We start from the raw sequence: 27,019 nt of genomic DNA, 5'->3' as shown, positions 1-27,019 counted from the left end.
AACTTATTCATACGATAAACCTGTATAAATAAGTCCTGTATTTAAAATTACTATACCTAAGTGTAAGACTATTACACAACTAGCATTTCTTAATCCATCCATCATACAATCCTACGTTGCCCCATGAGGAGCTTAGGAGCCTGGGGCTAGGCAGTTGGTCCTGACAGTTGAGAGTGACCAACCTCACTCATCCCTGAGTGGCATTACGTGAGCAATAAACCCCAATCACCCCTTGGATATGAACCTTCACCGGCTCAATCCGATTGGAGCACAATAATTACCCACTAAACCACCAGGCACCAAAATTTGGTTATATGGTTACCACCCAGCGTAGTAAATGGTTTCCTGGTGTACAGGAAACCATTTGGCTTGTCACTCAGTGTAGAGTCACCCACAGGCAGAAGGAAGAGGAAAGAATGAAGGAATGCAAGACAGAAGAGGGAGTGTAAAGTCACCCGCAGGCAGATAGACAAGGAAAGAATGAAGGAAAGAAAGACAGAAGAAGATGGATGGAGGAGAGGACAGGGCAGACACCCGAGAGCAGCACTACATTGAGTGCGTGGATGGTGAGCGCCACCACCTACCACAATACTTCATTATATTGTATGATACGATACTTGCAAGTTTTCAACTCCCTACAGTGTGGCATACAATCAAATGCCTATTAAAGTGCTGACTGGCTGATGTAGTAGTGATGTCACTTCTTGGCTGTCCTGCTAAGAAGTGATATCATTCCCCACAATGAAACATGATATTATGGTGAAAGTAGCTACTTTTGACCAGTTTTAAGCATAAAAACTCAGATTAAACTTTCAGTACTTTACCTATATCTAAAAATGTTGCAAATATCTTACCATACCATATTCCATTGCACCTCAAACATACATCTTAACCATGCAACAAAAGCAACCCATGCAGATGAGAATTAGAAATGTTAATTTTCCTACTATACAATTTTGTGCATAATTACAAGACATTTCATATTTTAACTTATTGTCATTATTCACAACCCTCTGCTTTGTGGCTTAGCCATCAAATTTGCAAAGAGTTTAGTGAGGTTAACTTCTGAGTATGCATTAAGTTTAAGAATTTTCTGCGCCTCTGCATGAAGAATGTTGTATGCTCTGCGAAGGTTCTCATCACGAATATCTGAAAAAAATAAAAAATAAATAATAATAATAATAAATAAATAAATAATTACTTAATAACATAAATAGTGTATACAGGTAGAGAAATATTACTGAATCATTTTTAATACATGTAAACAGATAGGATGAACAATGGAACATGTATTAATGGGTTATATAATACTTGCTACTGTATGTGATCATAAATGTAACCAATAGGGTGACTACAGTGAATCAACAGCCAATCTTACTTTACCCACTTTGAGGTATAGATGCCCATGGCAATGCCAAAAGAAATTAAATAATCAAAAGTGCATCACCTGTATAAATGTTTAGAACACAGAACAATCCACAACTAGAGATACAGAGAATGATGAAATGGGTCTGCAGTAGTCATGCTGAAGGGAGGCTAGGTAAAGTGAGAATGAGTGGAGGGACAAGTCGGAAACACTTCCGAGGGGATGGTAGACAGGGTCATGTGGATGATTTACAAAATATACTGCTGAATAAAGATAGGTGACAGACATAAAATCTGGTACTCACATTCACTCTTGTTCTTCTGGCAGGCTTTATGGAAGTCAAATATATGTTCAAAGAAGCATAGCTGCTTGTACAACTGGGACTCTGTGTACTGAAATTTTAAAGTTTGTATTAGTTTACACAATATTGTAGGCTCTGCATCAAAGTACATTTTAAAAGTATCAGCTCTGTAAACATCAATTTCAGCTACAGTAGGTATAGAAAAAGAAAATACTGTATTTCAAAGTTTAAGTGCTGCTTGGAAAAAAAAAAAAAAGTGTAGAAATCTTAATCGTGTATAAATTGTACCGGTAGTAGAATACGGACTGAATCTTTACATTTACCAAAAGCTGACCATGCTTGGCTGTAATGTGGTAGCCTACCTCCCGAAACAGCACCCCTCGCCCACAAGAATTGCAGATTGGAAAGCCACGGATAAAGTAAAGTGGGATACGGCGAGTCCGGTTGGTACAGCCAGGGTCTTCACAAATCAGCCAACCCTGTGTTCACAAATAGTACACAGTTGTTGGCATGGGGTCTTGTTTTATCATATATCAGTAGTCATCTATCATGGTTACATAATCATCATCAACTAATCCTGTGTTGCCCCATGAAGAGCACAGGAGCCTGGGAAAATACTTACATCATAGTACTTCAAGATGTGTTTCCTGATATCCAGCCTCAGCTTGTTGATAATTGGTGCCATGTGATTGTAGATATCATGCTTGCACTTGGGATTGGGGCAGGCCAAGAGTACAGGTTCCACATTTGAGCCAGTGCCCTAAAATACTGAAATGTTACAGTGTGCTCATCCTGGCTTGAATATAGCTACATTAAATCCTTGTCATATGTCAGAAATGGTTCCAAAATATCAAACCCTTAATGTTGTTATTATTATTATTATTTCTTTCACAATTGGTACTGTACACTGAAGAAAATTCATAAATCAGTTATATAGGTAGACATAGAACTTTCATGGGTTACTTTTTTATTGTACTGCACACAAAGGACTTTATTGCTTTAAGAAAACAAATACACATAAAAGGCAACAAATAACAAGAACTTACTATACGAGACACAACAATGTTTTTATGGGGGGAGGGAGGGGGGAAGACAACACACTACAGATTTTAAATGCATGCTAAACTCTGACCCGTGTCAGTAGTATTACCAACAGGTCATCTGCCACACCCACAGATAAATCTATGGATAAGGGGAAGTGTATAAGAAATAAAAATTATATACATAATGCACCACAACTTTTGATAAGAAAAAAGAAGTCATGCCCATCCCACACCTCCTCTATACTCTCTCCCCATAGTAGTAGGTGGTAGTGATCTGATGTAGTGCTGCCTACTTCTTCCTTCATCTTTATCATTCTTTTTCTGTGTCTGCCCTCCTCTCTTCCTATTTGTCCCATCTTTGCTCTCAGTTTTTATTACTCTTCTTTCCTTCTCAGGTGGCTTTACACTAAGTGACTAGCCTGATGGCTTCCTGTAAACCAGGAAACTATTTACAACACTGGGTGGTAACCATATAACCAACCCACACGTTCCCTACATGTCAACAAGTGGGTTGGTGAAGGGTCAACGGCCCTCCTCGTAAAACAATTACAGTAATTCAAACAGCCACCACTTATGGGCTTATGGTATCTGGCTATTGACAGATACAGAATAATAATATTATTAACAGTACTGTAATATTAATCACAAGTGCTCGTGAGCCCTTTGGGCCCTCTCGCACTTGCTTCTGTGCAGGGCTCTCGTGCTGCGTGCTCGCTTTCTCACTCATTTCCTCCCGCTTCGTGTGCGCATTGCAATCATTTCAGGTAATCCGAGTCACATTTATATAAAGCCATCAAAAACTCTACGGTGAACGCAACCCTAATTTCACGCACTCATGCTGGAAGCAGTGTTTTTTTGGTCAAACTTTGATCGCTTATTAAATATGGTAAAAGTTTTTCAATCGTGGTGGGACCAAGTTTTTTCACATCAGCGAATTTTTTGCAATTTTGGTGTGATTTCAGTGTGTTGTTTTGGCTGCCCAAAATACATACACACACACACATGGCTAGTGCTATAGTATATTAAACAGTAGTAATAATATTGGATGAAGATGTGTTAGTGCCCACATTGATGTCTGGGAGTGAGAAGTATGTACGGCATGTGTGAAAAGTCTCGAGTAAGAGCACATGCACATATGCCTGAACAGTGTTTGATTAATAAACACGAAGGAGTGCCTTACCACACCACAAAAAGGTGAGTCCATGGTGATGATGGTAGTACAGCCTGGTTTGGGACACGTGAAAGTGAATCTATTGCAGGACCGGTACCGCTCCTCATCTGGCACCTGTGTGGTTACCATGTCCTCCTCCTCACCCTGGCCATACTGCCTTGACACTCTGTAGCTTGATGGGTCCAGACCTAAGGAAAAAATCAACATAGCCAATGTTCTAAAAACTTTACTTTTTTAATCACCATCATCATCATCATCCATACCTCCTTTCCCACCCAAGGGCAGGGTGGAAATTATGAAAAGCAAAACCTAAAAAGTCTAAATTATGACTAGACCATCTACCTACCTGAAGAACAGTTCAGTACTTAAAATATTACAAAGGACTTAAGATTTCAAAAGACTTTATGATGACTTATAACTCATGCACAACACCAATCCCAACCTCTAACTTAAAAATTAACTGACCAGTGGCTTACCAAGACATTCAGCTATTCTGGCAGAATCAGTGCCCTCAATGGGGTCACAGAGGCGAGACACAACTGGGTGGACCTGATTTGCAAGGTAGAAGGTTTTGTCAATGACGAGGGCTGGGTTAGTTTTCAATTCATCAATGTGGTATGCACGCTGCATTGCTCCAAGGTTGCTGCCATCCTGAAGTTATAAAAAATAAATAAATAAATAAACATATAAATACTGTAATTAAATAATCATCATCATCTGGACCTCCTTTCCCATGTAGGACAGGGTGAGAAGTAACAATGTCCAGACAACCTAAGATGCATAGTCCTAAGGGCCACGCTTCCATTCACTCATCATTCAAGCTCCCGGAATCATGGCTCTATCTGATATGTCAAAAACTTTCACAACATTCTGTAGCTTCACATAATTGTATTTTTATGCAGTATTTGTTTAGATGTTTTTATGTTTCAATAAATAATACAGAAAAATAAAACAGGGTGGGGTGGCTCAGTGATAGCGTGCCTGACTCAAGACCGAAGGTTAGAGAGTTCGTCCCCCAGCAGGGTGGCTGCCCTGCTGGGAGAGGTAGCTCTCTCCCATCACCTTGCAGTGTAGTAGCCATGGCTCAGTGGGTTAGAGTGCTCCGCTCTGACTGAAGGGTTGGAAGGTTCAAGTCCACCTAAGAGTCATTAGCAGACATCAAGAAAGGCATCTGTCATAAAGTACTACACACTCCACACCTAAGCCCTCTATCCAAGGACAATGCCCTAGCCCTTATAAAAAAAAAAAAAAGGGGGGGGGGGGACATGGAGTAGAGAGAGAGAGAGAGAGAGAGAGAGGAGGGAGCATACAAGGCAAGAAAATCACTCCAAATGTTGAGTTAACTACTGCTACAAGGTGTCAATGAAGCTGGTACAAATTATATATACATAAACAAAACCTAATAATGAATCACTTGGTCTAACTCTCATCAACCATTACACATGTTACATCAGGTTAAAGTATCCATAATTCTCCCCCCCCATTCACCTCATCATAAGCTTTTCCAGATCCATAAATACCAGATACTGTACATCCATCCCACTTCCCTTCTCCAATATCTGCCTTTAGCTGTTTCATATAACTAATTCATACATTGCCTCCCACATCTTGAATCACCCTGTTCTTCATTCACCAGACATTCTGATGTCTTCCTTATCTCTCAATTAATATTTTTCCTTATATCTTTCCTACAACATTTGACCCCCCCCCCAAAAAAAAAAGTATACATACCTCACAAATGACATAGGCCACAGTGTCCCCCTGACGTAACTTTCTGCCACGAGAGCCAATGCGCAGCGCCACTTGAACATGAGGCAAGGATTTCTTGTCTGGATAATCTTCAGGATTTTTGGTCAGGGTCTTGGTAATGGTCAACATCTCCAGTGGTATCTGGTCCAGGCAGGTTAAAAGTAAGCACTTAAAACTACCCTACAGTAACAATAAAATGGAGTAAATTATGACAAAATTCACTACAAAATACATTATGTGCACCACAATTCTTAATTGAACACAAAAGTTAATGGGAGGCTGATCAAAATAGAAAGTCTAGGGTCCTTTCGCAGCAAGAAGTCCGTTCAGGGTGTGGCAGAAGTTGGAATTCCCCCGAGTGCGACGTTGCCAATTTGACCACCAATTATTGGATTATCACTGTCTCCCTACCTACCCCCATCACATCTGTTTCTCTCTCTCTATATGTATATATTGTATATATTTATTATTTATTTTCAATTTTTTTTCCACACCACTTATGAGGTAAAAGTCTAGGCGCGTTTTATTTTTAAGAGGTTTCCCCTGTAGGCCTAATCCTCTCTCTGATCTTTAATCATAATCTTCTTCGTCATCAGAATTTTCTGTTATATTGACGAGAGAGAGAGAGAGAGAGAGAGGGAGAAACAGGTGGGATGGGGGTAGGTTGGGAGAGAGTGATAATCCGATAATTCGTGGTCAAATTGGCAACTCTACGGCGTGGCAACATGGAAAAAAGCACTGCCACGTGTCATAGACTTCATTCAAATCGTTGTCATAATTCTAAAAAGTGATACTCAGTGTACTATATAGCTTCCTTTACTATATACAGAATATAAAAAACAATTTCAAATAGCACATAGATGGGAAATAAGAGAGAGAGAGGCATGTACTACGGTTGATTTGGAAGCATCGCTAGAGGTGATTCACTAGGTGGGCCCCACCCTGAATGGACTTCTTGCGGTGAAAGGACCATAGCTGTAACTCACTGATTCCTTGCACCCTCTTTCTCAGATATGGTGGGATTATGTGAAAGTCTGCAGCTGACTTACTATCAGACCATGGCCTATGTGAATGAGATTCAAGGATATAGCATCTTACGATATATATGGAAATCAAGATGAGTTCATAACATTAAAGGATTTACTTAAGTTAACAAACTAAGATGGAAATTCATTATGTACCTTGCCCTCCTCAAGATCTTTCCTGAGTTTTTCCAAATGAGAGTGTATACTTTCCAGACGCTCTTCATATCCTTGGTCGGATAAGATTTGAGAGACTATGTGCCTGGGGAAGCAAGAATGAAGATAAGCTTTAATTATATAATATTACAGTACATATATTCATCATCTAATCCAGTGTTGCCCCATGAGAAGCGTTGCAGCCCGGGGCTAGGCAAGTCGGTCCTGACATCTAAGATGAGAGTGACCAGCCTCACTCATCTCTGAGTAGCATTACACGAGCAATAAACCCCAGCCACCCCTTGGATATACCTGCACTGGCAGTATCCGACTGGAGCGCCTTAACGGCCCACTAAACCACCAGGCACCATAATCTGGTTATATGGTTACCAACCGGTATAATAAATGGTTTCCTGGAGTACAGGAAACCACTTAGCTTGTCACTCAGTGTAGAGTCACCCATAAACAGAAGAAAAAGGAAAAAGGAAAAAATGAAGGAAAGAGAGGCAGAAGAGGAAGGATGGAGAGAAGGAAGGAAGAAAGGAAACGGTAGGCACCCGAGAGCAGCATTACAACGAGTGAGTGGATGGTAAGCACCCCCACAAAAAAAAAAAAAAAAAAAAAAAAAAAAAAAAAAAGTATTGGAAGAGATAAGGCCAATGAACATGGAGCAAATCTATTTATCAATAACCAGATGGCTTAATCCCATGAACAGTGTCCGCAAACAATATGCTTTCATGCCACTCTGTCCTCTGCCATCAGGATGTCCTCTCTATAACTCACACCTGCCTCTCTCATGTATTTCACCACCCCCTCCCTCCATTCTCCTCCTCCCCTCCATTTTACTCACATTACACAATCCTACAATCTCATTCCCTATTCTCTCCCCATGGCAAAACCATCGTAAAACATTTCTTGAAATGCATTCTATAATATCCACAACACAACAAAAATGGATTTTTTTTTTTCTGATAATGAATGGAGGAAGGAAAAACAAAGGAAAACAAAACAAGTTCATGTGCCTAAAGGCATCCTCCATTCATAAAATACTTATAACAAGTGGATTTAAATTCAAGAGGATTAAATGTTTGTGGGAAGCAACTCCAAGGAAGTGAATTCCAGAGAGAATTGAGGGAGACATACAGATGAGTTAGGAATGCTGAAGCCATGTGTGGTGACATAGTTAAATGAAAGGTGAAACAGATTATTTTAAATGAATGGTGAAATAGATTCTTCTATTAATATCAAAAGCAAATGTGGTTGGAAGAGGATTCTGTTCAGCTGTGGATTTGAATGGGGAGATGTCCTTCAAATACTGTAAGTCACCTTTTTGATAATTTAGCCTGCTGTCAGGTCCACAGTATTATTATTATTATTATTATTAAAAAAAAAAAAAAAAAAAAAAAAAAAAAAAAAAAAAAAATGAAGTATCATTGCTACCTACAAATCTGATACTTATATACCAGTACCACTTCTCCTAAATTTGACTGTACTACACATAAGTGATGCATATAGCTGTGATGTACTTACTTGCCACAGTCAGAGGCCAGTTGTGACCAATCGCGTCTCACAATATCCAATCCTTTAAGTTCTTGTTCCTCCACCAGCTGGCCAGAGGGAAGACGGGTCACAGTGAGGGCCGCATACTTCTTCTTCTTCAGTAGCAGCATGGACTTGAATACACCGTCAACATCCAGCTCCAGCAACTTGTACAGCTTGTTAACTTCTGCCTTCACCTATGTCACCATGGAAAAAAAAAATTATAAGGAGCATTTTATAAAAACATGGATGGAGAAATGACTGAGAGGTATTTTATTGGAGAGTGATGGAGAATAACAGTATGTTCTCAAATTTATACTTGCAGAGGCACAACACAGAACCCTTCCCTGCATGCCAGAAAAGGGGCAGGAGTGGGGGACCTGAAAACGAGTCCACTTAAAAATCTCACACAAGGTGCACAAAACCATTTAGGATATACAGATTATAGCCTATATATGTTAATTATCAATCACCCATTGCCCCCTTTGAAATGTAGGTGCCTGAGACTAAGCCACCATAATGAACCTATTAAGTTTTGGAGACTGACCAATGCCCCTGGTAGTGTTTTACGTGGGAAAACCTCTGGTCACCTCTGGGACTCAAACTGTATAAAGTAAGACACAGCAGGTTGTGACGCAAAAGTTTTACCACCAGACTATAAGGTGTTTAAATCAAAAGTGTGACATTAAAAATGATCTTGGCAGCCACATATCATCAGTAACAGATACTTCAACCAAGCTTTAATATTATTCTTAGCTACTGTTACCATATTTCTGTTTCACTTTGAATTTACATAAAATATACCTACTCTATGTCCAAGTTTGAAGACTTGGTCATAATCTGTGCAGTTGGAATTGATCATTATGGAATCTGTGTCTCCATAAATGACTTCTAGGTTCATCTTTTGCACAAGATCTCGGGTGTTCAGCAGAATCTCACGTCCTTTTCCTGAGGAGTATAAAGATTTCATTAACAATGTAACTGGAATCGTTATTTACTGCATGATCTCCTCTAATGCAACATAGCACAGCACAGTGAGGCATTTATATTCCATGGATCCTAGATTCTACTAATATTATAATTAGGCTTAGTTCTATGACAAAGTAGCACACAATACGTACACAGAAAGTTGACTATACATTACCTGTGACAAGTGCAGCCAAGTGGCGGGCAAAAAAGCGAGAATGAGAGAAACCCAGACACCCGTACATACTGTTTGCAGTTAACTTGAGTGCCTTCTGACGGATGTCATACTGCAAATATACTTTAAGTGAGGTTCTGATCTTGATTATTTATTTGATATTTCCCAAACAGGTGCACTGATTACAAAACAAATTCTATTGCTTTCAATATAACTGAACTTCCATACACAAAAGAGCACTTTCGAGTGAATTTCTTTACTACTATCAATTTTATAAACTGCACTTCACAATCATACCAAAGTAGAAGATACAAGGAAGGGTATACTACTGGCTGCTTCGCAGTCTTAAAAAATACTATCTTAATGGCATTCCAAATTATATACAGTAGGTTACATACATAAGAGATAAGAGTAAAACCTAACCTGCAACTTGAGGTCTTGTGAAAGGTCAGGTTGCTTCATCATATTCTTGACCTGGCGACGACTCTCTACCAATTTTTTTATCTCTGTGGGCAATACCCCTGGCTCCAGTCCCTGGTCAGGTAGGTTCAACATTCCCTCTGCTTCATCAACCTGAACATCAGAGTTGGGAAGAAAAATATACTCTACTGCATAAGCTTACAGGTAATGCACACTTTTCTGAGGCATATTATAATGAATGTTAATTCTGGCACTAACACACCTTCCTGTAATTCCCATCCAGCCTCCATACTCTAACCTCTTTATCATATCACAGCCATCTTTCTTCCCTGTATCACTCTCCTCTCCACTACTTTTGAACCATACATTATTTCTCTTCTGTATTACTGCACCAAGTAAAGATGTCATACTACTAGTCTGAATGAGAAATTAAATGCAATGAAATTCAAACCTTGGTCGGGGTTCAAATAAACATTCAGATTACAGTGATAACAGTATGAAAGTACAGCTCAACGAGGCTTTAGAATTTATCTTGAGGTTCTGTTACAAATTCTAGCTGAATACTGAGTGAACTTATACCGTGGTTTTCTTACATATTCTACATGCATATCAGTACTCAGGTAATTACTTCACCAACACAAAACATCTCACTCTGCCACATACTGTACTGTTGTAATAACGCTCCACACAAAACAGCTCACACAGACAAAACAGTCTTTTAATATAACCCTTCACAAGATTCCTGGGAATAATCATTTCAAGCAAGTGAACTTGTACCGTCCACTGGAGTAACAGTATTAAATCCATCCATCATCCAATTCTACTGTATGTTGTCCCACGAGACGTGTTGCAGCCTGGGGCTAGGCAAGTTGGTCCCGACATTTAAGATGGGAGTGACCTGCCTCACTCATCCCTGAGAGGCATTACGTGGGCAATAAACCCCAACCACCCCTTGGATATAAACCTGCACAGGCTTAATCTGATGGGAGTGCCTTAAATACCCACTAAACCACCAGGTGCCCTGTTACATAAAAACTACAAATGCAAGTATCTGCCTACAGGTGACTTTACACTCCCTCTTCTTTCTTTCCTCTTCCTTCTGCCTATGGGTGACTCTACACTGAGTGACAAGCCAAATGGTTTCCTGTACACCAATAAACCATTTACTGCACTGAGTGGTAACCATATAGCCAAACTATGGTGCCTGGTGGTTTAGTGGGTAATTAATGTGCTCCAATTGGACTGAGCCGGTGCAGGTTTATATCCAAGGGGCAGTTGGGGTTTGCTGCTCATGTAATGCCACTCAGGAATGAGTGAGGCTGGTCACTCTCAACTTTAATGTCAGGACCAACTGGCCTAACCCCCGGAATCCTATGCTCCTCATGGGGCAACATAGGTTTGGATGATGGTTGGACGGATGAAGTCTATATCTTGTCTCTAATATTATCATCACTCTGACCCCCTTTCCTGCATAACGATGGGTTGAGGTTGGATCTAAACATAGACTGAGAAAGAACAAAGTGGAAGAATTAACTCCTAACATGTTTACCTCAACGTGGCTCCATTTCAAAGTAGTGAAGCAAATATTGTACTCCTGGATGATACTGGGATACAGAGAATTGAAATCCATTAAAAGAATATACTTGTCATAGAAGCCCCGTTTGGGCTCCAGCACCAGTCCCCCCGTATAAGCTGGCTTCCTCCGGCCCTTCTGCTTCCCTCCACCACCACCTCCTTCTTCTTCATCATTGTCCTCATCATTAGATGCAACCTGAAATGTAGATATAACAATTATCACCCCATCTAAAATTTGTATGAGAAAAAAATATAAATATATTATAAATAAATATTACACTAAAACAATACATACATAAAAAAGGGGGAGGAGGCAGCAGTACTATGAACCAGAAAATATGGCATACATTATCCTGAATACAGCACATATGATACTGCCATTATTCACAATTACCTCCAGTTATCATTCATGTCATCAAAACTTAAAGACAGTGTGACATACCTTCTGATTTCCTTTTCCATACTGTTTGTCAGGCATGATGAAATTCTTCTCATTGAAAGCGTGTAGCAAAAGGAACTCATTCCTCTCTGCTCTGCCCCCAAGGAGTGTTCGAGACATTACATTACCTGCCACAAAAAACAACATATTAGCCTGAGATAATCATCATCATCAGAACCTCTTTCCCACCCTAGGGCAGGGTAAGGAGTAGCAACGTCCAAACAGCCAAAATTTGCCCAATTCAATGGGCCACGCTTCCATTCACTCATCATTCAAGCCCTTGAAATCCTGGCTCCATCAGAGAGGTCAAGAGAAATTTTCACCAAGTTCCATAGCTTCGCATATACCTATCTGACAAAGCCAATCCAAACGCTGTCAAGTTAAAAAGGGGTGCCAAATCCCCGGTTGTGCACTCCTCCGCACAAAATTCATCCAGCCAGCTCGGTCTCTTGTTAGTCCCTTAGTCTCACCAACTTCCATACCTCTCCTCCTCACAGACTCATCCACCATATCTCTTCACCTTCTTCTTGGCCTACTTCACCTCCTCCCTCCTTCAAAGTCACTCAGATATACCTTTTTCACCACTCTTTTGTCATCCATTCTCTCCACATGACCAAACCATCTCAGTACACCCTCTTCAATTCTGGTGTCCACAGACTTCCTCATTTCGCATCTTTCACATAACACATTATTCCTTATCCTATTCACTCACTGTACTCCATACATTCCTCAGCAGTCCCATCTCCACTGCTCTTACTCTTGACTTTTAATTTTCATGCAACACCATAGTCTCACATCCATATGTTAAAGTTGGCACCAACACTCCCTCATGTAAGCCTCGTGCAGCAGCAACACTCAAGCCTCAGTTTCTTATCAAAGCTTTCATAGCACCAGCTGCTTTCCTTCCTTGTGTCACTCTACTTTCCACATCTTTTGCACATTTTCAGTCTTTTCTATCACTATACCCAGGTATTTGAATTCTTTCACCAATTCCGGTCTCTCTCCATTCACTGTAACATCACACTGGGAGTCACCTTCCCTCAATAACCATCATTTTACTCTTTTCTACATTCACTCTCAATGCACGACACTTGCAGACATCTTTCAGTCACTCTCCCTGACTGCTCCTCTCTCTCTTGGTTCACCTCACTCCTCTCAGTTTGATCTTGCATACCACAATCATATGATCTGACAAACCCCCACATCGCCTTCTCATTGCCCTCATATCAGCAACACCACCCAGAACTGATTTCTCTACAAGCATGTAATCAATTAGGGTCCTTTCAACACAATCGCCATTCCCTCTATGCGACATAAATTTATGTGCATCTTTGTGTTTGAAATAAGAATTACAAATGCACAGCCTCGTTTCCTGACACCTGTCCTTCAGTTGCTTTCCATTATCATTCCCTCCAGAGATAATCAACATTAAAAAAAAACACAAGGTTATATGACTGGATACAGCAAATGGTGACCTTATTCACTTGAACTAAGAGGGGGAAGTTTTAGAATCTTACCTGCTATATTTGTGATCTGAAGAGCCAGTGGGAGCACATTCAGCTCACACATAAGACGCACAACATATAAGGTATCCTGCATGGTCAGAGATATGAGATGCACTAGGCTTGCAGAAGATCTGTAATGGACACAATTATATATTCAAATCATTACAAGGCAATCAAATGTGAAATATTATTAGGCTGGCACTGGTGTAGCTATGCTGTATTGTCCCAGTTTCCATTTACAAAAATTGGAATATGATCAAACAAATCAACCGTCTTTATGAAGATACCTACTTATCAAATCAGTGTGATGAAGTGTATTTTATTTTAACTACTGTCAGGCAATTTCACTCGCCTTAGGAAAGGCTTCTTTGTTTGAAGATGCTACCAACAACCGTCACTGAAACTCAGTATTATGACATTTTTTTTCTCATACTTTACTCTAACCAAGCCATTATCTGGACACTTTTCTCCACCTACGGATGGAATGAGGCACAATCACGAAAACATGAACCATGAGGGGAGAAGAATTATCAGCTGCATGCCCAGATGAAGTAGGTACAACCAAGAAAACATGAATCATGAGAAAGGAAGAATTATCAACAGCATGCCCAGTGAAATGGGCCATATACTAAGTCGCACTTCATTGAAGTTCCTGGAATCCTGGCTCAAACTCACATACCTAACATTACATGAAAAGTCTGTCTAAATTAATAGTATATCGGTACCGTTTTGTTATCAAAGCAATTCCAAATGAATGCATTTTAAGTGATCATATTTAAAACACCATTAATGAGGCAGATGGGAAGATACATTGTAAATGATATCAAATGCTCTGCTGCATAATGTTAGCGTGAAAAATGTTAAGTCTTTCACTCATGACGTAGTTCCATTTTATTCTTGCTGCATCATCATCATCATCCAGCCCTTCTTTTCCACCCTAGGACAGGGTGAGGAATAGCAATGTCCAGACAGCCCAAGTCTGCCCAATCCAATGGGCCACGTTTTTATTCACTCATCATTCAGGTCCCCAGAATCCTGGCTTTATCTGACACACCAAAACTTTCACCACATTCTGTAGCTTCAAATAACATATCCAATTGAGTCAATCTGAGCAAACATAACCAACTGAGTCAATCTGAACACTGTCATGTTAAAAAGGGGTGCCAAATCCCTGATCATGCACTTCTTCTCATAACATTCATCCAGCCAGCTCGATCTTTTGTCAGTCCCCTAGCCTCACCAACTTCCATACCTCTCTTCCTTGCACACTCATCCACCATATCCCTCCACCTTCTCCTTGGCCTACTTCGCCTCCTCCCTCCTTCAAATTCGCTCAGATTTACCTTTTTCACCACTCTATTGTTTTCCATTCTCCCCACATGACCATACCATCTCAGTAAACTCTCTTCGATTCTGGTGTCCAAAGACTTCCTCATTCCACATCTTTCATGAATCACATTATGTCGTATCCTATCCACTCTCCATACTCCACATACATTCTTGTGCAGTCCCATCTCCACTACTCTCGCTCTTGACTTTTCATTTTCGTGCCACACCATAGTTTCACATTCATATGTGTTATGTATTTTTTGCTTATGATTTAAGATGATTTTATTGACCTTAGGTTAGACTTTTCAAACTGGAAGAGTTAAATACAGGTATAACACTCTTCAGTTCTGCTTTTTGGGGCTCTGCAACCAGCCAATATTTCAGACTTTTTGTGAGAACCCCAAGGAGTGAAACTAAAGAAAGTTATATTTAACTCTTCCAGTTTGAAGTCTAACCTAAGGTCAGTAAAATCATCTTATATCATAAGCAAAAAATAAATAAATAAAACTAAATTAAATGCCAGTATATCACTGATTTGAAGGGGTAAACCATTCCATAAAAACACTTACATACCAGTCTTAACCCTTTCACAACACATTTTCTGTTTCATTCGTGCTACCTCTACATGATGTTACCTAGCTTAGGAGAGTACAATAGTACTGATGGGATTACTGAGGCTGCATCTAATCCCTCATATTTAAAGTCTCCTGTCAGTTGAATAAAACTCCCAGAAAAAAAAATAAATAAATAAAAAATCCCTAGGCTATTCATTTATCAATCCATAGCCAGATGCCTTAATCCTGAAAGCCTTCCACAAATGAATCATCTCTAAGTCACTCTGTCCTCCACAATCACACTGCACTCTTTCCAACTCACACCACCCTCACTCGTATTCTGTATCTCTTCATTCCATCCTTCCATCTCAACTCCCACCCTCCCTCTCACTGGCCTGTATAAAGTACTTACTCATACATCTTCTTGACCTCATCCCAAGTAAGAGACGTGCACTGGTTTTCTGGAACACGAAGTACTTGTGACACAAGTGGCACCAGGTCGTAACTTTTGGCTCGAATGAGTTCCTTAGCTGAGGTCTTGAGGTCACATACCAGTCGACCACACATGGCTGTTTTCTCTGCAAATCCTCTTCCCTGAATTGAACATGGACATAAATAAAAGCAATGAAGACATTGCCATACTAATTCACATAAATATCTAGGAAGTAAAACAGATTACAGTATATCTGCACTGGTATTTGGAAAGGAGGACCACACTGCTTACTTGTAGCTTCTCTGACATACCGTAAGAAGAGTAGACTGAATTTAGACATACTTCTCCTCTAACTTACATCCCATTTGAGATCAACATATCAACAAGAGTGAGGGAATGTAAAATACGGTGCAAAGAAAGTCCAGTCTCAAATGATGCTGGATGTAGAGATAGGATGAGAAAATTACAAGCATCACTGCAACTGAAACTACAAGAAAAAGCAGTTTGTAAAACAATTTTGACTTACAGTGAGTTTGGGCATTTGTGAACGCTTGAGCCTTCCAAGCCGAGACCAATGAGGGATCTTGTTAGTGGAGATGCGGTGAAGGAGAACACTCAGATCAAAGCCAAGTATGTCATGCCCAACCACTATGTCGGGATCTAGTTTATGTATTTTTGCCAGCAAAAAGCCCAACAATGCTCGCTCAGTATCAGACTTCTCCACTTTTGTACAGCTGCGAGCCAAGTTATCCTTCAGGTCCCATGGCCATGGTACATCAGATGGGTGTGTCACAGCTGTAGCAGAAAAGGCTTTCATTAAAAATTAACAACTGTATTCACAGTAAAAGTAACATGTACACTGTCTAATACAGTAAAGCTGTACGTGTACTGTTGTTAACAAATAAACACAATCACAGATAGGTACTTCGTAACCCTTGCAAGGGGGAAGTCATATGAATGTTCATAAGTGCAGCATCCAGTGTAATAACAGAAAACAAAAACATGCAACACTGCAGCTGAAACAGAGGCAGACTGGAATCTGTACAATAGGAATACATATAATGTAGAGCCTTTAATTCCAGTGTTTAGAAGGGCTGTACATGTAGAACCATCCCCTACACCAGTATGAACTGCATTTCACAAACTGCTGAATATACCCCTCTAAGGAAGAAAAATATATACAGAATATATACCAAATCAGAGACAATACAGACTAAGGTATGTCTAGCACACCATACACATCAGATAATTAAGAATACAATTAGCAGTTGTATCACAGAAAAAACAAAATCAAATGACTACAACAATACTAGGAAAATGGAGGACAGAGTTGTGAGTTGCTGAAACCAAGAGAATCATCATGTGCAGCTAAGTATCAGAGATAATAAAAGCAAGATTTCATCATCATCATTATCATGACATAAGTCTATTAAGAGTTGCAGGGAAGGTATATGGAAGAATTATTAGAGAGAAAGTAAGAGAGATATCAGAAGTCCTAATGAGTGATGAACAGGGTGGCTTCAGGAGTGGCAGAGGATGTATGGATCAAATATTTGCAGTAAGACAGATAGTGAAGAAGGCACGTGAGAAGGACAATAAGGCGTTTATGGTATTTCTGGAACTGGAAAAACCATATGACAAAGCAGACAGAGAGGACTGTGGAAGGTTTTGCGCATGCACAGTGTAGATGGTTGGTTGCTAGGTGCCATTAAGTTTTTGTGATGGTTGTGAGGCATGTTTATGGGTAAATGCACATCTAAGCGAGTGGTCCATGATCAGTGTGGGCGTGCGACAAGGTTGTGTAATGTCCCCATGGCTGTTCAATACATACATGGATGGGGTGATGAGAGAAGTAAGAACACGAGTAATGGAGACAGGGATGGGGCTGGTAATGAATGCTGAAGGATGGAATATCTCAAATCTGTTCTATGCTGATGATGCAGTGCTACTTGGAAATACCAGACAAAAGTTTGGTAGGCTAGTGCAGAGTTTTGTAGATGTCTGTGAGCGTTGTGCCTTGACAGTAAATGTAGAAAAGAGTAAAGTGATGGTTACTGAAAGAAAAAGTGACTCCCAGTATGATGTTACAGTGAATGGAGAAGGGCAGGAATTGGTGAGAGAGATCAGATACCTGAATACAGAGACAGAAAAGAGAAGAGAATGTGCAAAATATGTGGAAAGTACAGTGAAACAAGGAAGGACACTAGCTGGTGCTATGAAAGCCTTGATAAGAAACAGAGGCTTGAGTTCTGCAGCTGCACAAAGCTTACATGAAGGAGTGTTAGTGCCAACTTTAACATATGGATGTGAGACTACGGTGTTGCATGAAATTGAAAAGTCAAGAGTAAGAGCAATGGAGATGGGACTACTGAGGAATGAATTCGGAGTACAGTGAGTGGATAGGATACGGAATAATGTCATACGTGAAAGATGTGGAGTGAGGAGGCTAAGCTACGGTAGTCTAGAACATTTAAGACCTGAGGCTAGGCAACTGTACAATAGTCCACTATATCTGAGGGTCAAAGACTGACAAATGCCTTAAAGAGCAGTACCTAACCAAAAACCGCTAAAGCTATGCTAGTGAGCCAATTACGGTTAAACAAAGTTCAAGCATAGAAGGGATCTTGAAAACAGCACTGCATTAAAGGTCAGAGTAGTTTACATCTGCAGTAAAAAAACAGCAGTTTGGCACCTCGTGGTTTAGTGAGTAATTACGGCACTCAAATTGGATTCAGCTGGTGAAGGTTTATATCCAAGGGATGGTTGGGGTTTATTGCTCACGTAATGTCACTCAGAGATAAGTGAGGCTGGTCACTCTCATCTTAAATCTCAGGACCACATTGCCTAGCCCCAGGCTCCTGTGCTCCTCATGGGGCAATGCAGGATTGGATGATGGATGGATGGATAAAACCGCATACACTGACCACAGAAGTGAGTCTGGAAGGGTGGCTGAGGAGGAGCTTTATCAAGGGGAAACTGGTGGTGTGTGAGGCAGGACACAAGAGCCACCTCATTCAGATGTGTCTTGATGTTGACAGTGGTCCTTAACCCAAGTGTCATCACCACCACAGGGGGAGGAGCTGGACCAGAGACAGGTGTCACATGCTCTGGTCTTGTGGCCACTGCCTGCAGGTAAATAGAAAAAGGAGAGTGATGCTGTCAACTGTTAAACTTGTTAGTCAAAAACAGTCTTCCAGTAAGATCAAACAAGTCCATTCCTATAACAGTACTGGCAATACCTCTACCCTTCCCTAACACACTAGTTACATTTCATCATCCCAACCCAAATTCCTGCCTTAAAGATGAAGTGCGATTGTTGCTGCTCCTGATACAGCACCATACTCAGATGAACATAAGCCTCATGGACTGCAGCAGGGCACTCCCACACATTGTTTTTGTTATGTTTAAGGTTTAAACATAAGGATGGTGCCTTGAATCAAGTAAATGTGCTGTGATGTGAGAGGTTCAATTACAGTAAACACAGAGTAAACTTTATTATTTACTTATTTTTTTTCTGTTGAAGTACAGAAGAGTGATGGCCAATTGTAGTCTGGATAGGTGTACTTGTGTCTTTCTGGGATGGGGAGGATCTGTGGGACAAATGTCTGGTGAGGGTTTATGGAGGATGCTGGGTGACTGACACTTGAATGGCTGAGAAAGATGTGTTTGCATATCTGATTGCTACATGTAACTTTCAGTGGGGATGGAGGGACTATCACGAGGCATTTCAGGTAGTGTTGGTGAGTTATTCATTACATAATGTTTCTTTGTGGGAGAGAGCACTGTAGCATATAATTACAAGGATGTGATGGAATAGCATTCCTTTAAATTCATATAGTTCTGATTGAGATTATTTTTGCTTCTTGATTACCATGATTTTCATTGATACTTCTGACTATTCCAGACAATTAGTATAATCATTATCCGTTTTTTTTTTTTTTTTTTAACTCAAGATATCTCCTATATAGCCTTATGACATTTTATCTGAGAAACACATGGCCCCCTATAACATACTAGGCCGAAAGCTTTGCTACACAAATGAAATCACTTAATATGCGGTGGGGTACAGCTGGGTGTTATAGTCATAATTTGAAGCTACGTACACTGCAAAAATAGCAATGTAAAACTAAACTAGTTGTTGTACTGATGAACCCGTCTGCCTGGAAAAGCAGACCCATAAACCACAGGCAGGTAACCACCCCTGCACGGCCATCCCATACAGCGAACTGACATTCCCTTATGGCTGTGGTTATAGGAAACGTGTGGAGGTTTGGTTCCTGGGTGGATGCCACATTTGTCTCTCCACCCAGGTAACATGGGCATCACAGCAGGCTCCACATCACCCAATGAACTTGCTTTGTGGTTACCACCCAATGTTATAAATGGTTTCCTTGGTTACAGGAAACCATTAGACTTGTCACTCAATGTAAAGCCACATGCACTGGAAAGATGAGTAAGAGAAGTGATAGGAGGGAAAGGGAGAAGTAGGAGGACAGGAGAATAGACACAGAAATAGAATGATAAAGGAAAAATAAGAAGTAGGCAACATTACAACAAATCAGTGGATGATGGTCACCATCCCCTACCATTTAACTACTGGAGTGGTAACTATGATTCTGTGGTACCTCATCAACTATCTATCTGTCTACAGCCAGATGCCTTACTCCCAAAAGGGGTGGCCACAAACAAACTGCCTATATGTCACCCTATCCTCTTCAGCAATAACTTATCAACCCTTGCTGCACTGCAGACTTCATATGAGGCACAATGAAGGTTTGCACTGACTGTGGTGCAAGTCTCACATGAGGTACAAAAAAAGAAAATACATCTACATCATCATCATCTAATCCTGTGTTGCCCCAAGAGGAGAGTAGGGGCCCACGGCTAGGCAAGTTGGTCTTGACATTTAAGATGAGAGTGACTGGCCTCACTCATACCTGAATGGCATTAGCCTACGTGAGCAATAAATCCTAACCACCCCTTGCATATAAACCTGCACAGGCTCAATCCAACTGAGAGTGCCGTAATTGCCCAATAAACCACCAGGTGCCATAATCTGGTTATATGGTTACCACCCAGTGTAGTAAATGGTTTCCCGGTGTGCAGGAAACCATTTGGCTTGTCACTCAGTGTAGAGTCACCCATAAGCAGAAGGAAGAGGAAAGAATGAAGGAAACAAAGACAGAAGAGGGAGTGTAGTCACCCACAGGCATAAGGAAGAGCAAAGAATGAAGGAAAGAAAGACAGATGTGGACAGAAGGAAAGAAGGAAGGAAGAGAGGAAAGGAGAGTCACCCGAGAGCAGCACTACTTCGAGTGAATGGATGGTGAGCGCCCCCACCTACCACAATATACACTGGTTATGAAAATGATGACTCAGGTGAGGTAAATTACCTTACAAAGAATCAACATGGCAGGGGTTAATATGGTAACAAACGAGTATCTCTTATTACAACCAAAGTACTGTACTGAGATTTTCAAAGTACATTAACTTCTAACCACCTTGCTACTGTCATCTACGGTACTTGATTTCTTTTGTTAGTTGTGTATATACATACATACATATATACATATACAGAGAGAGAGAGAGAGAGAGAGAAAGAGAGAGAGAAAAATGGGGAGGAGGGTGATAAACAGCATAACTGTAACAAATACTCCCCTACCTCAATCTTGCACCATGACACTGCTGGCGAAGACGGCTGAGGAAGTTTGATATCAATCCAGCTGGGGCCTTTGATACGCCTCTCTAGCAGCAGCAGCTCCAAGGCTGAAGTGTTGGTGCCAAACACATGACTGAATGTTTCACCTTTTAAGTCACTTGGCAGGGCAGGTAGGTCAGCCTGAGTAGTAAAATTAGTTCCATTGTTGCTCTGGAAAATCCTTAAATCTTTTCATCCTTCTTTTAGTTATTTTGACCTCAACAATTGACTGACATCAGCAGTATTATATGTTTCATTTCTCTTGGCCATGGGGATATCATATAATGGTCTCAGACCATTACTGACACTGATACATGCTTCACTACCATCATAAAAACTCTTACATCACAAAAGCACCTTATATTTACACAAACTGAAATAATTCTTCTAAGCAACCACAACAACCTGATCAGATTATGACGGACTGGAATTTGCAGACTTACAGAGTAGCGGACCTCCAAGCATTCCGATTCTTCTGGCACATTCTCCTTTTCAAAACAATACTTCTTCACTGCCTTCCTAGATTTAAAATGATGAATCTTGTACTTGTCTGCCACTGAAGAATTAAACTCTTGGTATACATCCATCATGGTAACCTCATCACCTTCTTCTTTTGTAGTTAGATTCAATCTCTGAAATATAAAAATTCATATTACAACAGCATCTTTTGGCATAAAAAAAAAGTTACTTGAAAGAGAAGATTTAGCAAGGTGGCTAAAGTGATTAGGCTATTATTATTTTCCGGAGCTGGGCTTGACAGCCTGTTCCTTGAGGTCCAGCAGTCCTCCAATGTATTATCCATCACATGTCACTACTTCGGCACTAACACCCACTGCCCATACTGAATACATGCCAGGTCTGTTTCATAAAGGACTGGTGTACTGGTATTACCGGGGGTTATTACGTCATGGTGGCAGGGCTTCTGGTAGATCAGGTAAGTCTGTTAAATCCTTAAACTGCTCCCTAACCCAGGAGGAATTTGAACCTGGGTCCAGTGGGACTGCAGGCCACCTCTCTACTGACCTGGCTAATAGTGATAATGATTTTGGTGTTTCTTGTAGCCAGTACCAGTGTTTATTATTAATCTATCACACAACTCAGTTTGAATCATGAGCTAAGATAATTGGAAATGAACCTTGCAATGACTGAGACCTAAGAAAGATGTAGATGGAAAAAAAGAAAAAAAGAAAAAAAAATAAATAAATAAATAAATAAAATAAAACTACACACACATACAACCCACCTTTTGACGAGGCACGATAAAAATCCTACGAAGAATATTTTTTACTGTGACACAGCAACTGACATAGGACTTGGCCTCTGCAACCCAAACTTTCCCAAACAAATAGACAATACCCGGCTGTTTGAAGTAATCTTCATATGCATCCAGCCAGTAAAACCTCAAAACCTGAAAAAAAAAAAAATATATATATATATACAGTATACATTAATGCTTTATAATCAATTTAAGTAATCTATTACCTTCTTTCTTCATAGAAAAAGAATCATGATAGTTGTTTGTTTTCTATGGCCTGGTAATTACCAAGAACACTGTACTGTACTTGGGGCATCTATTTTCAGTATTATATGGTAACAATCCATTAACTGGTTCATGATGCACTGAGATACTGTACCATACCTTATCTCCATCGTCACTGGTACAGAGGGGGAGCTGTGAAGAGTCAATCTGAACTTCTTTTGGGGGCTGAGCTTCATTTACTTCACCCCTCACTGTCTCCCATCCACTCGTAAGTTCTACATCATTTACTTTCGGCCTGTGGATAAAAAGATTATCCATATTCAAAAAAAAAAAAAAAAAAAACATATTCTAGTGTCTATGAATTCAATATCAATTACAAAAGTAGCCTACATATACTTGAATGGAACCTAGCTGGCCCAGCTTTAAAACAGCTGGGATACCTACATGAAATCTCTTGGATATCATACAATTTTACATGAATGTAGCATGGAACTTCTACCATGTCCTTTAATAATATAAGCAATACTCATTAATAATATAAGCAATACTCATTATCTGACAACCTCTTTACATCTCATCACACCGTTGGGTGGGAAAGAAGAGGCATGACAGTGATGATCATGATTTATATTTCCTTTAGAAAGAATAATCATGAGCATTTTGAAACAACTCTTACTCTTCATAAACATACTCACTGCCATAGTAAACAAAAACTACAGTCTGGAATTATTTTCATATAAGTAATTTAAAGATACAGTATCTCTTTCACTGACTTGGCTGTTGAGATGAATTCTTCACTTCTTTTGCACCAGTACATGACTAAGCACAGAAGACTGATCCTCCTTCCTAAAGGCGCAAACTGGCTACTTAGAGTGAAACAGCTAAGAACTGCAAAGACTACACATAATGAATAAACTGCAGTAACATGCTCACTTAGTTGTAAATCCTCTGTTGATCTTGGATTCCAGCTCTGCACTTTTGCTTGCAGTGTCTTTATTTTTATCTTCCATTTTGTCTTCTTTTTCCACTTTCTCTGCTTTTTTAGTTTCCTCTGTTGCATCAATGTTGTCCATCTCCTCAATCTGAAAATAGTAAATTTGCATTAAGAATTACAATATTAAGGGGGGGGGGTGTTCATTCATTAACATGTGCAACCTTACTTTTTCACATACATCATCATCATCAATCTAGTCCTGTTCCCTAAACTTCATTTAGTGTGGGAAGAGATCAGGGCTCTTTGTTCTCTTGGCAAAATGCTAAAAGAAGGATGTATCCCTTTCATTTCCCACTGGTGTCACTTGAAGTCATAAGGCCATCTGCTAGACATATTATGATTAATGTAGTCACAAGTCCACATATAATAGGGTCTATAAATGCCAGTGTTGCTGGAAGGTAAAGGGGGAGATCCTCTGTTTGACTCAGTGGTAATGTGTGCATGTTTGGAGCGCAGGGCCTGAGTTTGAATCTTGGCCAGGACAGTGTGATTAATTTGTCAAATTTTACTTCAGTTTTTACACTGTTTAGCAGTGGTGTGGGAGGTGAGGCGAGAACTGGTTGGCAATTTGATGTTGTTCCTTCGTTTGCTGGCTGCGTCCTCATCCTTACAACCAAGGGATATAAACCAAATTATGGCGCCTGGTGGTTTAGTGGGTAATTGCAGCGCTCCAATCGGACTAAGCCAGTGAAGGTTATATCCAATGGGTAGATTGACTTTACTGCTGACGTAATGCCACTCAGGGATGAGTGAGGCTAGGCACTCTCATCTTAACTGTCAAGACCAACTTGCCTAGCCCCAGGTTCCCACGCTCATCATGAAGCGACATAGGAATGGATGATGATAATTTACAGTTAATATAGTATATACATATACATATTATAAATATCTATCTATCTATCTATATATACTGTATATATATATATATATATATATATATATATATATATGGTATATTTATGGCACTGTGATGAGGAGAGGTAAACTGAGATGGTTTGGGCGTGAGGAAAGGATGGGGTATGACAACTGGATGCAGAAAGTAAGATGTGTGAACACTTTGGGTAGGGCTGTAAGAGACAGACTGAAGAAGACCTGGGACGAGGTTATAGAGTGTGACCTCAGGCATATGGGACTGAATAGGGAGGCTACCAGAGATCGAGTAGCATGGTCAGCTGCCATTAGGTGACCAAGGCCGATGCATGCAGGCAAATCGGAGCCTTTATAAACAAAATGAAACAATGTCCATGAATTCACCATATGAAAGTGATTGTCAGTAGCCAAGCAGACTGAATTTTGAGGTCTAACAGAACTTACTCCCAATAATTAGTTGTAACATATAATAATCACCGTCCTATACTCGTAGCGTGTCGCTACCTTAGGAAATTGGCACAAACAAGTAATTCCCATTTTATTAATGACATGTGTAATGTCTGCTTTGGAAATTTAGCTTCATTTACGCCCTCAAATATAAATGAGCTTACCTCATCAAAATTTTCATCAAAGCTCATGTTCATGAGATCTTCTGTATCACACTCTTCAATGTGCTGAGATGGGGGTGTCTCTTCCACAAGCAGGTGTCTCTTAGCCTGAAAGATGAGAAGGCAATATAGCTACACTCACTTTGAGCCGTTGTCAGCTTAGCATTCTCACACGCACACACACACACACACACTTGTATACAACATCTGCTTAACTTCTTGGTTAACACTCTTTCCCCCACTTTCAAACACATTCATATACGTTATGCCTCGGTATGTGATGGGGTTACATTAAGTGAAAATTTATTGCAATGATTTATCATCTACAGTATTGATGCCAATATACCAATAGTCCACTGGGGATAGGGAGGAGGCTGAGGACCATGTAACTTAAAAGCTCAAAAAACCTTTCCAATTCAGGTTTGCCAGCAGTGCCCTCAGTAGCACCATTTTCCACTAGGGGTGGCATTCTTGCCAGAAATGATTTCCAAGTACAAACTGTATGGTAAAAAGTTTCAGTATTTCACACACAAAAAATTATCACTCCACTTATCTGGCAATAGCAATGTTTCAATGGCCTTGCATGCATATAACAGAACAAAAGGCACACAATCACAGTAACTGTAAACATTGGATGGCCATCTTGGTTCAGATGTCTGATTGTTAGCCTGCGTAGCAAGCACTAGTTATGCATAGGATTGTTGTGCATGGCAGCCATACCAAAATGATCAGTTTTGGTCTGATCTGAACCAAATTAGACGGAAGAGTTGACGGACTCCTCATGACAATAGATATGTGATTAAGGCACAATATATTAAACATTCAGGTTACTTGGTAAGGTCAAAGTTGATTGTAGGTGATGATATTGATCTGTACAATACTGCATTGCAATTATTGTACAGTATAAGTGAATTTCACTATTACAGGGAAACTGAGTGTAACTTTTAGTTCATCATTCTACTGATTTTTTGTATATCAAACTGGCACACTGAGACCTTGCTGTACACACACACACACACACTTTTCACTACTCTTTCTATATCCATTATCTCATACTTTTATCACACTATCTATACAGTATACCTGTACTCTCTAGTCTACCCTTGTGTGAGTGGGTTTCCTTACTTCATATATTTCAAGAACCTCTGTGTTTCTTATCTAATCTAAAGGACCCAATTCCCATACATTCCTTAAAAACCCCACTAAAAAGTCTTTAAGTCCCTTCCAATCTTTCAGAAGGAGAACAGTGGAGTATATAAGGGCAACTAGTGCCTGTGGTTTACCAGGTTCATGTTCAGATGAGGCTGGGGCTACAAATTCTACTTTTACATCTCTCACCCTTGACCTTACACACACAACAATCTCACACTTATGAATCAATGTGGACACTAACATAACTTTAGGCAATTTTCTTCTTGCCTCCACGCTCTGTCCTTCATTTTGTATCATGGCTATTATGGCACTGGCTACTTTTTTCCTTAGTCCACTCTGCTCTCCACTTCCTATACACACTTATTGCTCTCTTCTATTACTACACAGATGTTCTCAGTCTTCCACCAATTCTAGTTCTCTTCTTTCACAAGCACAACATACTCTCAACAGACTTCACACTATCTTATCTGATTT

The 27,019-nt window shown here is 40.1% G+C and overlaps 1 protein-coding gene across 1 annotated transcript in view; it reads right to left on the bottom strand.

The window, feature by feature from the left end:
• Window positions 1–835: 835 nt before the first annotated feature.
• The window catches only part of PolA1 (DNA polymerase alpha catalytic subunit), a 35,771-nt gene continuing 9,587 nt past the window's right edge, over window positions 836–27,019 (bottom strand). Inside the window, exons 6-29 of the mRNA XM_080282343.1 lie at window positions 25,397–25,501; window positions 23,855–24,003; window positions 23,081–23,216; window positions 22,685–22,849; window positions 21,885–22,073; window positions 21,406–21,582; window positions 18,668–18,869; window positions 16,270–16,538; window positions 15,723–15,904; window positions 13,440–13,558; window positions 11,926–12,050; window positions 11,458–11,679; window positions 9,912–10,061; window positions 9,492–9,600; window positions 9,156–9,295; window positions 8,339–8,544; window positions 6,812–6,914; window positions 5,613–5,771; window positions 4,358–4,532; window positions 3,891–4,069; window positions 2,290–2,427; window positions 2,030–2,146; window positions 1,671–1,758; window positions 836–1,149 (exon numbers count right to left, since the gene is read on the bottom strand). Coding sequence (XP_080138469.1) covers window positions 1,004–1,149; window positions 1,671–1,758; window positions 2,030–2,146; window positions 2,290–2,427; window positions 3,891–4,069; window positions 4,358–4,532; window positions 5,613–5,771; window positions 6,812–6,914; window positions 8,339–8,544; window positions 9,156–9,295; window positions 9,492–9,600; window positions 9,912–10,061; window positions 11,458–11,679; window positions 11,926–12,050; window positions 13,440–13,558; window positions 15,723–15,904; window positions 16,270–16,538; window positions 18,668–18,869; window positions 21,406–21,582; window positions 21,885–22,073; window positions 22,685–22,849; window positions 23,081–23,216; window positions 23,855–24,003; window positions 25,397–25,501 — 3,750 coding nt within the window. The 3' untranslated portion in view covers window positions 836–1,003. The remainder of the gene's footprint in view (window positions 1,150–1,670; window positions 1,759–2,029; window positions 2,147–2,289; window positions 2,428–3,890; window positions 4,070–4,357; window positions 4,533–5,612; window positions 5,772–6,811; window positions 6,915–8,338; window positions 8,545–9,155; window positions 9,296–9,491; window positions 9,601–9,911; window positions 10,062–11,457; window positions 11,680–11,925; window positions 12,051–13,439; window positions 13,559–15,722; window positions 15,905–16,269; window positions 16,539–18,667; window positions 18,870–21,405; window positions 21,583–21,884; window positions 22,074–22,684; window positions 22,850–23,080; window positions 23,217–23,854; window positions 24,004–25,396; window positions 25,502–27,019) is intronic.

The sequence above is a fragment of the Coenobita brevimanus genome, chromosome 93 (genome assembly GCF_032717465.1).
Source record: "Coenobita brevimanus isolate Jiangsu-jjx chromosome 93, ASM3271746v2, whole genome shotgun sequence".
NCBI classification, from domain to species: domain Eukaryota; kingdom Metazoa; phylum Arthropoda; class Malacostraca; order Decapoda; family Coenobitidae; genus Coenobita; species Coenobita brevimanus.
The sequence above is the reverse complement of the archived record's forward strand: the minus strand, read 5'-3'. Positions and strand labels throughout refer to the sequence as shown.